General features: G+C 28.2%; 1 protein-coding gene and 1 pseudogene across 2 annotated transcripts, besides 12 other annotated features; both read left to right on the forward strand.

Annotated features, from left to right (window-relative positions):
* The first annotated feature begins 796 nt into the window (after nt 1-796).
* Nucleotides 797-834: a mobile genetic element.
* Nucleotides 797-834: a terminal%2Cinverted (terminal inverted repeat of Banshee-A3 transposon ID:TVAGG3_0022830).
* Nucleotides 835-1,205: 371 nt separating this feature from the next.
* Nucleotides 1,206-2,233: a mobile genetic element.
* Nucleotides 2,234-4,078: 1,845 nt separating this feature from the next.
* Nucleotides 4,079-6,105: a mobile genetic element.
* TVAGG3_0022860 lies at nt 4,723-5,932 on the forward strand (annotated as a pseudogene). Its single transcript has one exon. A coding segment is annotated over exon 1 (1,210 nt).
* Nucleotides 6,106-7,644: 1,539 nt separating the features above from the next.
* Nucleotides 7,645-7,831: a mobile genetic element.
* Nucleotides 7,832-8,758: 927 nt separating this feature from the next.
* Nucleotides 8,759-9,698: a mobile genetic element.
* Nucleotides 9,699-9,726: 28 nt separating this feature from the next.
* Nucleotides 9,727-9,813: a mobile genetic element.
* A 1,389-nt stretch (nt 9,814-11,202) lies between these two features.
* Nucleotides 11,203-11,240: a mobile genetic element.
* Nucleotides 11,241-11,302: 62 nt separating this feature from the next.
* Nucleotides 11,303-11,340: a mobile genetic element.
* Nucleotides 11,303-11,340: a terminal%2Cinverted (terminal inverted repeat of Banshee-A3 transposon ID:TVAGG3_0022910).
* Nucleotides 11,341-13,268: a mobile genetic element.
* Nucleotides 12,550-13,056, forward strand: TVAGG3_0022930 (MULE transposase domain-containing protein; the record flags this gene model as incomplete). The annotated part of the gene is made up of 1 exon (XM_001283664.2): nt 12,550-13,056. The coding sequence occupies one exon, from the start codon at nt 12,550-12,552 to the stop codon at nt 13,054-13,056; it is 507 nt and encodes a 168-aa protein (XP_001283665.2).
* Nucleotides 13,231-13,268: a terminal%2Cinverted (terminal inverted repeat of MuDR-5/MuDR-6/MuDR-7_TvMULE4 transposon ID:TVAGG3_0022920).
* Nucleotides 13,269-13,529: the final 261 nt, after the last annotated feature.

A 13,529-nucleotide genomic window follows, 5' to 3' on the forward strand; every position in this document is an offset into this window, starting at 1 on the left:
TGAATATGAAAATAAAATTGACTTTGATTAAATGTTTTTATTTATCATGCAATTCTTCTTGCGACCAAAGATTTGAATAAAAGTTCAAAAAATAAGATAGCTTAAAAAATAATATACGGTAGTGTTTACTAATAGATGAATAGTATATAAATTCTATTAAAATGGATTTGATCCAAAAAAAATATATAAAATTTGATCATAAATAAAATCGTTTTAAATTACTTCTTCATTTAAATTATAACAATTATTTTTGGTTTTATATTTTTTCCCCATTATATTCTTGTGGAAAAGTGACAAATAGCAACTTTGACCCTCTCTCCTACCGTATATTATTTTTTAAGCTATCTTTTTTTTTGAAATTTTATTCAAATCTTTGGTCGCAAGAAGAATTGCATGATAAATAAAAACATTTAATCAAAGTCAATTTTATTTTTCATATTCAAATGGACTGAGTGTTAACATTTAACATTTTTGCTAATTGTCGTCAAAAATTAGGCGTAAAGCAAAAATTGATATTTCATATGGTTTTATGATAGATAAGCATTATATTCCCACTCATTATATTCGTAAATTTTGAGGTTTATCCTTCGCTTTTAAGATCATTGAATTTGATTTTTATATAAAATAGTTATATATTAGAAAATAATATGAGTTTATGTGATATTATTTTTCAGAAGATTTTTGTGTTCTTCTTCAAAATTTTATTTTTTTATTAAAAAGAATCTTTACAAAATATATAACTTTAATTAAAAAACGTGCTCTATCAAAGTTCCAAAAAATTCAATAGTTTAGCTTTTCTGAGGTGTCACTTTTGATGAATTTCTGTTTACAACAATACATATATAAATATATACATATATAAATATATACATATATAAATATATACATATATAATATATACATATTAAATATATACATATATAAATATATACATATATTAAATATATACATATATAAATATATACATATATAAATATATACATATATAAATATATACATATAAATATATACTATATAAATATATACATATATAAATATATACATATATAAATATATACATATATAAATATATACATATATAAATATATACATATATAAATATATACATATATAAATATATACATATATAAATATATACATATATAAATATATACATATATAAATATATACATATATAAATATATACATATATAAATATATACATAGAGAAAGGGACAAACTATCCAGTGTCACTTTTCAAAGGAATAAAAAAAATAATAATGATGAAATAATAACATGAAATCTTATATAAATATAATTTTATCTAAATAGATAAATGAATTAAGCAGTTTACAGTTATATATATTTAATGAGAGACAATATCTAGTTCTATGGTAGAAATGACTCTTAGACTCAAATAAGTAACACAGATAGAAAGTACTCAGTATAACAATTATATATGTACACTCAAAGTTAGTCGCTGCTAAAATCTTAACCTTGCATTTCGGGAAAATCTGACAAATGGCTCTTAGACTCAAATAAGTAACACAGATAGAAAGTACTCAGTATACAATTATATATGTACACTCAAAGTTAGTCGCTGCTAAAATCTTAACCTTGCATTTCGGGAAAATCTGACAAATGGCTCTTAGACTCAAATAAGTAACACAGATAGAAAGTACTCAGTATAACAATTATATATGTACACTCAAAGTTAGTCGCTGCTAAAATCTTAACCTTGCATTTCGGGAAAATCTGACAAATGGCTCTTAGACTCAAATAAGTAACACAGATAGAAAGTACTCAGTATAACAATTATATATGTACACTCAAAGTTAGTCGCTGCTAAAATCTTAACCTTGCATTTCGGGAAAATCTGACAAATGGCTCTTAGACTCAAATAAGTAACACAGATAGAAAGTACTCAGTATAATAAAATTATATATGTACACTCAAAGTTAGTCGCTGCTAAAATCTTAACCTTGCATTTCGGGAAAATCTGACAAATGGCTCTTAGACTCAAATAAGTAACACAGATAGAAAGTACTCAGTATAACAATTATATATGTACACTCAAAGTTAGTCGCTGCTAAAATCTTAACCTTGCATTTCGGGAAAATCTGACAAATGGCTCTTAGACTCAAATAAGTAACACAGATAGAAAGTACTCAGTATAACAATTATATATGTACACTCAAAGTTAGTCGCTGCTAAAATCTTAACCTTGCATTTCGGGAAAATCTGACAAATGGCTGAGTGTGGTAGAATTTACGAAAAAGTGACAGTAGAAAAAGTGACACTTAACCTTAAATTTCCAAACACTATTTTTTGATTATATTTTGTTATTTATATATTTATATATATATGTATATTTATATATGTATATATTATATGTATATTTATATATGTATATATTTATATATGTATATATTTATATATGTATATATTTATATATGTATATATTTATATATGTATATATTTATATATGTATATATATATGTATTTATATATGTATATATTTATATATATGTATATATTTATATATGTATATATATATATGTATATATTTATTAGAAACTGCTTCATGCTGCATTGAGTATTGTTGAATAATTTGAAGTAGTGGTTTTTGAAATCAGCACCCCTATGAGAGCGCTGGCGACCGAAACACCACTAGTAAGATTGTGTATTAGAAACTGCTTCATGCTGTTTTGAGTAAGCTTCGATGTCTTTGTAGGATAGCTTTCTGAGAGCGAAACAAGATAGTGTTGAAAAAAAATTTTGAAAATCTGAGAGACTGTGCAAGAGCCAACGACCAAAACGCTACAGTAAGATACAGCAGTAGTAGCTGCTTCATGCTGCATTGAGTATTGTTGAATAATTTGAAGTAGTGGTTTTTGAAATCAGCACCCCTATGAGAGCGCTGGCGACCGAAACACCACTAGTAAGATTGTGTATTAGAAACTGCTTCATGCTGTGTTGAGTAAGCTTCGATGTCTTTGTAGGATAGCTTTCTGAGAGCGAAACAAGATAGTGTTGAAAAAAAAATTTGAAAATCTGAGAGACTGTGCAAGAGCCAACGACCAAAACGCTACCAGTAAGATACAGCAGTAGTAGCTGCTTCATGCTGCATTGAGTATTGTTGAATAATTTGAAGTAGTGGTTTTTGAAATCAGCACCCCTATGAGAGCGCTGGCGACCGAAACACCACTAGTAAGATTGTGTATTAGAAACTGCTTCATGCTGTGTTGAGTAAGCTTCGATGTCTTTGTAGGATAGCTTTCTGAGAGCGAAACAAGATAGTGTTGAAAAAAAAATTTGAAAATCTGAGAGACTGTGCAAGAGCCAACGACCAAAACGCTACCAGTAAGATACAGCAGTAGTAGCTGCTTCATGCTGCATTGAGTATTGTTGAATAATTTGAAGTAGTGGTTTTTGAAATCAGCACCCCTATGAGAGCGCTGGCGACCGAAACACCACTAGTAAGATTGTGTATTAGAAACTGCTTCATGCTGTGTTGAGTAAGCTTCGATGTCTTTGTAGGATAGCTTTCTGAGAGCGAAACAAGATAGTGTTGAAAAAAAAATTTTGAAAATCTGAGAGACTGTGCAAGAGCCAACGACCAAAACGCTACCAGTAAGATACAGCAGTAGTAGCTGCTTCATGCTGCATTGAGTATTGTTGAATAATTTGAAGTAGTGGTTTTTGAAATCAGCACCCCTATGAGAGCGCTGGCGACCGAAACACCACTAGTAAGATTGTGTATTAGAAACTGCTTCATGCTGTGTTGAGTAAGCTTCGATATCTTTATCAGACCACCTTTAAATTAACCACTCACATTCTCACTGTGGTCCATCTAAAATTTGTAAGCTTTATGACATAAAATTATATTATATGCAGGATCCCACCTATTTCTTAATCTTTTTGGAATAAATGTTTTATAATATTTATCGATTGATTGTAATTTTTTGTATAAAAAAAGTTTTTTATTTATATTAAAAATATATTTTGTTAATGATATTATCTTATAATTTGTAAATAAATCTAGTAATAAAATAACTTTAATAGTTGGTGTCACTTTTTCGAAAATTCTGGTTTTTTCATAACAATTATATATGTACACTCAAAGTTAGTCGCTGCTAAAATCTTAACCTTGCATTTCGGGAAAATCTGACAAATGGCTCTTAGACTCAAATAAGTAACACAGATAGAAAGTACTCAGTATAACAATTATATATGTACACTCAAAGTTAGTCGCTGCTAAAATCTTAACCTTGCATTTCGGGAAAATCTGACAAATGGCTCTTAGACTTGTTTTGATAATTAATTCTTCAATTATATTATAATTTATAACAAATTTCCTCAAACTATCTGTATGTCATTCAATTCCCGGCCACTACATTCAATGATGGACCATTTCCTTCAAATTTTGAAATACCTTATTCAATTTGTTGTATGGAGCCCGTGATATTCAACACTATGGAGCTCCTCCAGTTTGGTATCCAAGAAGAGATAAAAGCTAGCATGGGCTACTCTCAAAAATGCAGGAAAGAATACTCCACGATCGAATACAAATGTAAGTATCCACAATGTCAAGCTAAATTCAAAGTCCGGATAATAGATCAAGATAAATATGAACTACTAATCCACTCTGACTCTCATGATCATTCTGCACCTCCGAAATCAACAAAAACAATATCCTCATTATTTGTCAGAAATTATCTTAAACATTACTTTGAAAACAATATGAATCATGCTACAGCTCAACTTAAGTGTTTCCAAGACTTAAATATTTCATATACAGACGAAGAGTTATTTTCAATATTTGCACAAGGTCCAGATGCATTACGTAAATTTGCTCAAAGAGCTGAAATTGTTTCCAAACGCTTTAGTTCGGATGAAAAAGTTTCTTTAGCTATCTTTGTCGAATCTGTTCAAGAAAGTTGTCCAGAAGATTTAATTGAATTTATCTCTGAGCCGGGAAAACTAGTTTTTTTATATGCACCTTTCGAAGCGAAGGCCCTTGGTCACCAAATTTCTACGTTTCACATCGATTCAACGTATAAACTTCTAAGGGCTAACATTCCATTATATGCACTCACAGGAAAAACAGAACATACTATTGTTTTTCCTTTTTTGTATTTCTTTATTTCTCCTGACACAAGCGAAAATATTCAATATTGTGTTTGTCGTTATTTTCAATATATTAATAGAGAACCCGAGATGATAAGTATGGACTGCGCCCCACAAATAGCCGAGGCAATTGAGCGAGGTATTCCAAACTGTCATATTCTTTGGTGTGGCGTGCATGTCCTTCGCGCCATATTAAGAAAAGCGGATAAGTTTAAATCACGAGACAATTTTGAAGAATTTTATAATCTAATGAAATTATTAGTATTCGATACTAAAGAAGAATCTCCCGAGGAAGAACAGAACCAAGAAGAAGAAAATCCTAGAGAGGAACCAGCTCAATCTCACTTACTTCAAGCAGAAGAAATTGAAGAAGAGGAACAATATGAAGAAGAATTCATCGAAAATGAATTTCAACCTTCTCAAATCTTTTTACCACGAGAATCTTCTGATGATCCAAACGATTCTGAATTTATTCCAGAAGAAGAAACGTTTGAAACAAGTGAAGAAGTTCCAGAGCACCTCACTCAAGAAGAAGCTGCAGACCTAGATGCAGTTTATGATCGAATTCTTGAAATTCTTTCCACTGAACCGAAAGCCCAAAAGTACTTCGATAGGCAATGGAGGCATCATTTAGATCGTTGGAATAAGCGCTATCGCAACGGAGGTGACGCGACTAATAACGTCAGTGAGTCACATTTCAAAGTTCTCAAGCATTCTTATTTCCCAGAGAGAAGGAATATTCGATTAGACGATTTTGTTGTTGAATTATACACAACGGTTGTTCCAGCATTATTGATTAAATTTAAAGTTCAATTAATCAATAGTGATAAAGTTGTTCGTATATTACGAAAAGCTAATGACCATGAACAAATATTGGAAAACAAAAAAGTCGAATGTTTGAAAATGCTTGAAGCAATATATTCAAGTTTGCAACAAGGATCAATAGATTCAAATCTTGTTTATTGTACTTTAAAGGTACTTTTAAAAAAGAAACAAGAAAAAACCAGAATTTTCGAAAAAGTGACACCAACTATTAAAGTTATTTTATTACTAGATTTATTTACAAATTATAAGATAATATCATTAACAAAATATATTTTTAATATAAATAAAAAACTTTTTTATACAAAAAATTACAATCAATCGATAAATATTATAAAACATTTATTCCAAAAAGATTAAGTAATAGGTGGGATCCTGCATATAATATAATTTTATGTCATAAAGCTTACAAATTTTAGATGGACCACAGTGAGAATGTGAGTGGTTAATTTAAAGGTGGTCTGATAAAGATATCGAAGCTTACTCAACACAGCATGAAGCAGTTTCTAATACACAATCTTACTAGTGGTGTTTCGGTCGCCAGCGCTCTCATAGGGGTGCTGATTTCAAAAACCACTACTTCAAATTATTCAACAATACTCAATGCAGCATGAAGCAGCTACTACTGCTGTATCTTACTGGTAGCGTTTTGGTCGTTGGCTCTTGCACAGTCTCTCAGATTTTCAAAATTTTTTTTTCAACACTATCTTGTTTCGCTCTCAGAAAGCTATCCTACAAAGACATCGAAGCTTACTCAACACAGCATGAAGCAGTTTCTAATACACAATCTTACTAGTGGTGTTTCGGTCGCCAGCGCTCTCATAGGGGTGCTGATTTCAAAAACCACTACTTCAAATTATTCAACAATACTCAATGCAGCATGAAGCAGCTACTACTGCTGTATCTTACTGGTAGCGTTTTGGTCGTTGGCTCTTGCACAGTCTCTCAGATTTTCAAAATTTTTTTTTCAACACTATCTTGTTTCGCTCTCAGAAAGCTATCCTACAAAGACATCGAAGCTTACTCAACACAGCATGAAGCAGTTTCTAATACACAATCTTACTAGTGGTGTTTCGGTCGCCAGCGCTCTCATAGGGGTGCTGATTTCAAAAACCACTACTTCAAATTATTCAACAATACTCAATGCAGCATGAAGCAGCTACTACTGCTGTATCTTACTGGTAGCGTTTTGGTCGTTGGCTCTTGCACAGTCTCTCAGATTTCAAAATTTTTTTTTCAACACTATCTTGTTTCGCTCTCAGAAAGCTATCCTACAAAGACATCGAAGCTTACTCAACACAGCATGAAGCAGTTTCTAATACACAATCTTACTAGTGGTGTTTCGGTCGCCAGCGCTCTCATAGGGGTGCTGATTTCAAAAACCACTACTTCAAATTATTCAACAATACTCAATGCAGCATGAAGCAGCTACTAATAAATATATACATATATAAATATATACATATATAAATATATACATATATAAATATATACATATATAAATATATACATATATAAATATATACATATATAAATATATACATATATAAATATATACATATATAAATATATACATATATAAATATATACATATATAAATATATACATATATAAATATATAAATAACAAAATATAATCAAAAAATAGTGTTTGGAAATTTAAGGTTAAGTGTCACTTTTCTACTGTCACTTTTTCGTAAATTCTACCACACTCCTTGAAGCAATATATTCAAGTTTGCAACAAGGATCAATAGATTCAAATCTTGTTTATTGTACTTTAAAGGTACTTTTAAAAAAGAAACAATTAATGTAAAAGATTCAAATAATTTTTTATTATTATTTTATTAATTTTTTAAAATAAGGTTAATAAAAAGTGACACTGGATAGTTTGTCCCACACTCTATATACATATATAAATATATACATATATAAATATATACATATATAAATATATACATATATAAATATATACATATATAATATATACATATATAAATATATACATATATAAATATATACATATATAAATATATACATATATAAATATATACATATATAAATATATACATATATAAATATATACATATATAAATATATACATATATAAATATATACATATATAAATATATACATATATAAATATATACATATATAATATATACATATATAAATATATACATATATAAATATATACATATATAAATATATACATATATAAATATATACATATATAAATATATACATATATAAATATATACATATATAAATATACATATATAAATATACATATATAAATATACATATATAAATATACATATATAAATATACATATATAAATATACATATATAAATATACATATATAAATATACATATATAAATATACATATATAAATATACATATATAAATATACATATATAAATATACATATAAATAACATATATAAATATACATATATAAATATACATATATAAATATACATATATAAATATACATATATAAATATACATATATAAATATACATATATAATATGTTGCATGCTAAGTTCGGTCAAAATGTAAACCTCTCAATTTTATCGTCGGGGGAAGTAACTCAATTCCTTCAAAATTATTCTTTAAATATTGAATTTAAAGTTTTTAATTTGGATTATAAATAAATAGGCTAATACAATATTTAAAAATGAGAAAAAATAACTTTTCAAAGAACTTTTCATAATCTCAAAGAAAATTTTTTATTCAATAATTATATAAATTAATTAACATTCATAATGAATTGGATTTTTTTTATAAAAAATTGGTCCTACTTAACTTTTTGAGAGAATTTGGCTTTCTCGTAAACGAAAAAGGGGATTTGACGGAGTCAAATCCCCGCTCACAAAAAGTGGACTTTACATGTCAAATTTTATATGCATGTAATGTCCACTTTTATGAGTTTTAGGAAGGAATTGGAAGCCATGAGTTACTGACATTGCATCAGTATCTCATAGCCTCCAATTCCTTCAAAAAATGGGAGAAACTTTGTCCGAATAGTTTAACATTCGGACAAAGTTTCTCCCATTTTAAGAAGGAATTGGAGGGTAAGAGATATACCATATGAATGTATATCTCTTACCCTCCAATTCCTTCTAGAAAGTGTCCAAACTTTGGGTTAATTGCAAAGTATTAACCCAAAGTTTGGACACTTTCAAGTGGAGATGGAAGGCTTTGGGGTATATATTAATACAATATACCTCAAAGCCTTCCATCTCCACTACAAATGGGAGAAACTTTGTCCGAATAGTTTAACATTCGGACAAAGTTTCTCCCATCTTTCAATGTAATTGCTACCTGTGAGGTACTGACTTGAAGTCAGTGCTTCACAGGTAGCAATATCCAAAAATTTAAAAACATTTTATCAGTTCGTTAGAGAACTAGAGCCTCCTAGGTACTGAACCAGAATCAGTGCCTAGGGGACTCTAGTGATCTATATAAATCTGAGAAACTTTGAGGAAATTGTTCGACATTTCCTCAAAGTTTCTCAGCAATTTAGCGAGGAATGTTCGTTATCGTGTCGATATTTATAATATATACATGATAACAAACATTCCCCGCTAAAAGATGTAAAATCTTATAAGAAATAATTGCAAAAGAATAACAAATTGCAACAAATTTTATATGAAACTGAACCTTATGAGGTAGTGATTCAAGATCACCGCCTCATAAGATTCAGTTTCAATCTCAAGTATCTCAAAAGTAAGGCTCTATTTTTTGCCATGTAAAGTGTCACTTTTTCTATCCAAATGATAAGTTATTCAGAGAAAGTTTCCCAGCTATCAAGAGGGAATTGTTCCTTATGAGGTATATATTCATACTATATACCTCATAAGGAACAATTCCCTCCTTAAAACGAGAAAACTTGTTCGAAATTGTTTATCATTTCGAACAAGTTTTCTCGTTTTTAATAAGAAACTAAAGGCTATGAGGCACTGATTATATATTAGTGCCTCACAGCCTTTAGTTTCTAATAGATAGCTGGGAAACTTTCTCCAAATGATAAGTTATTCAGAGAAAGTTTCCCAGCTATCAAGAGGGAATTGTTCCTTATGAGGTATATAGTTATAATGTATACCTCATAAGGAACAATTCCCTCATTAAAATCGTAGATATTTTTTACTTATTACTCATGCTTTCAAAATCACAATCCTCTGAAAAGTTATTTTTTATTAAGAATTTAGAATTTTGATAAATACCTTTTTTCAATTTGATATAATACTTATATATTTTCAAAAAGACATTTTGAAAAGATATCTCAAAAGTTCTCTGAAAACCTATTTTTGATTAATTTTGAGAAATATCCGTATTAAATTAATCAATAAATTCATTCAACACTACTTTAATTTTTAAATTCAAAAAATTATATGTGCTTCTTAAAATGTCTCACAAAAATTTTATTATAAAATTATATACAATATTAAAAATCCCACAACATTTTTTACTTTACATAATCGTACTTCCTCGACGATTAATTTCCCCTCAATTCCTATCGTTGACCGAACTTAGCATGCAACAAATATACATATATAAATATACATATATAAATATACATATATAAATATACATATATAAATATACATATATAAATATACATATATAAATATACATATATAAATATACATATATAAATATACATATATAAATATACATATATAAATATACATATATAAATATACATATATAAATATACATATATAAATATACATATATAAATATACATATATAAATATACATATATAAATATACATATATAAATATACATATATAAATATACATATATAAATATACATATATAAATATACATATATAAATATACATATATAAATATACATATATAAATATACATATATAAATATACATATATAAATATACATATATAAATATACATATATAAATATACATATATAAATATACATATATAAATATACATATATAAATATACATATATAAATATACATATATAAATATACATATATAAATATACATATATAAATATACATATATAAATATACATATATAAATATACATATATAAATATACATATATAAATATACATATATAAATATACATATATAAATATACATATATAAATATACATATATAAATATACATATATAAATATACATATATAAATATACATATATAAATATACATATATAAATATACATATATAAATATACATATATAAATATATAAATAACAAAATACAATCAAAAAATAGTGTTTGGAAATTTAAGGTTAAGTGTCACTTTTCTAGTGTCACTTTTTCGTAAATTCTACCACACTCATATTTAAAAACGTGCTCTATCAAAAGTTCCAAAAATTCAATATTTTAGCTTTTCTGAGGTGTCACTTTTGATGAATTTCTGTTTACAACAGTTTAAACATATATTGCTATATCTCATGATCTTACTTAGTACTTTTAAAGTTAATTTCAGAAAAAATTTGACACAATGGTATCCGGCACATACAAGTGGTGTACAACCAAAATTTCATATCCCTAGTTTTACATTTATGTTTAGTTTTATTTCACCTAATTTTCAAAGATCATAATTGAATTAGATGGCCAAGCTATTCAAAACACGACCAAGCTTATCAAAATAAGACCAATATATTCAAAATTCTTTATTCTTTCAAATCATTTCATTTTAATGCAGATCCAAGATCACGAACTCACATATATCGAGTTGCTTAAGTATGGAGTGCAACAAGAAATCCAAGCAGGTTGTAGTTATTCATATAAAACTAGGAAAGAAAGAAATCAAATCCAATTTAATTGTAAGTGGCCGAATTGTCCATGTCGCTTCCTTGTTGATACACTTCCCGATGACAAGTACCACATACGAAAATGTATTAACACCCACAATCATTCTGCCCCTTTTCCAAACAAATCACAACAAATTACATCATATTTTTATAGATCTTATTTAACAAGATATTTTGAATCAAATCAAGACCGTGTTTACGCACAATTAAGGTGTTTCAAAGATCTTAATATCCCATTTGATAGTGGGATCATTCCGGAAATGTTTCAACAATCTACAGATGCTTTAAAAAAGTTTTCTAAACGCCTTCATGCAATCAATACCAGTTTCTCAGTGGATGATGTTACATCTCTTGCAATTTTTGTCGACATGGTTAAGAGTCATTCTCCGGGTGATCTCATCGAGTTTATTCACGAGCCAGATCGTATGATTTTCTATTACGCCCCATTCGAAGCAAATGCTTTTTCACATCAAATACAAACTTATCACATTGATTCCACTTATAAGCTCTTGCGCTCTCGCATACCATTTTATGCCGTCACTGGCAAATTCGCGGAATCAATTGTTTTTCCGTTTTTGTATTTTTTCGTTTGGCCCGACACAAGTGAAAATATACAAGTTTGTCTCACAGCATATTTTGGCTCCATCAATCGCGAACCATCTTATTTTTCAATGGACTGCGCACCTCAAATCACAAATGCTGTTGAAACAGCCATCCCCTTATGCCAGATCATTTGGTGTGGCGTTCATGTGTTGCGCGCTGTCATGAGAAAGGCTGAAAAGTTTCAAGATCGTTCCAACTTCGAAACTTTCTATAACTTAATGAAGTTATTGGTCTTTGGTTCTGAAGAGGAAGAAATTGATCCTGATGAAGTTTACAACAATTTAGAAGAAATTTTAAATGAGGAACCTGCTGCCCGTGAATACTTTGACCGACAGTGGCGCCATCATCTTGACAGGTGGATGCTTCGCTATAGAAATGAAGGAGATGGAACAAACAACATCTCAGAATCACATTTCAAGGTTTTGAAGCACCAGTACTTCCCAGAAAGGCGAAATCTTCGACTCGATGAACTTGTCATCGAGTTATATTCCAGTGTTGTTCCTTCATTCCTGATTAAGTTGCAAATTAAAGGTCTGGATTCAGAGAGAAGTGTTAAAGTTATCAAAAAAGTCACAAGAGATTTCGAAGAAATGACACAATTTAAAAAAGTCGAATGCATCAGTATGCTTGAAGCTGTTCAGAAAGGTCTGAAAAATGATACACTTGATCCCAACATTGTTTACTCAACATTAAAAATATTATTGCAAAGAAAACATTTGATTTAATAAACATTTAATTTATTATAATTAATTTTTTATTACAGTATAGTAAAAAATGCTATAAATAAATTATTATATTTTATTAAAATGTGACTTTTAATAGTAAGTGAATAAAATAAATCAGGAATTGGGAAAGAAATAAGGTTAATTAAAAATAATGAAAATTACAAGTTTAAGGTTAATAAAAAAGTGACGATGGGCGAGTTTGTCCCCCACTCATGTGTTTTTTTTTGAAATAACTCTCAAATATTATTTTTTTGTTTATTTAATGATGAATAAATATGATTGCTTTAGTCAATCATAAAAACTAATTTAAGTTTAAAATAATGAAAGGATAATTTGATCGTTTTTTAAAATACAATTATTTTTGATGATTTGCAAGAATCTTTGAAAAGAATATAATATAGGTTCTATTATTGTAAAATTTATCCAAATCATGTATTACATAAATTACGATTAAAACGATGAAAGAACCAAAA

The sequence above is a fragment of the Trichomonas vaginalis genome, chromosome IV (assembly GCF_026262505.1).
Source record: "Trichomonas vaginalis G3 chromosome IV, whole genome shotgun sequence".
NCBI lineage: Eukaryota > Parabasalia > Trichomonadida > Trichomonadidae > Trichomonas > Trichomonas vaginalis.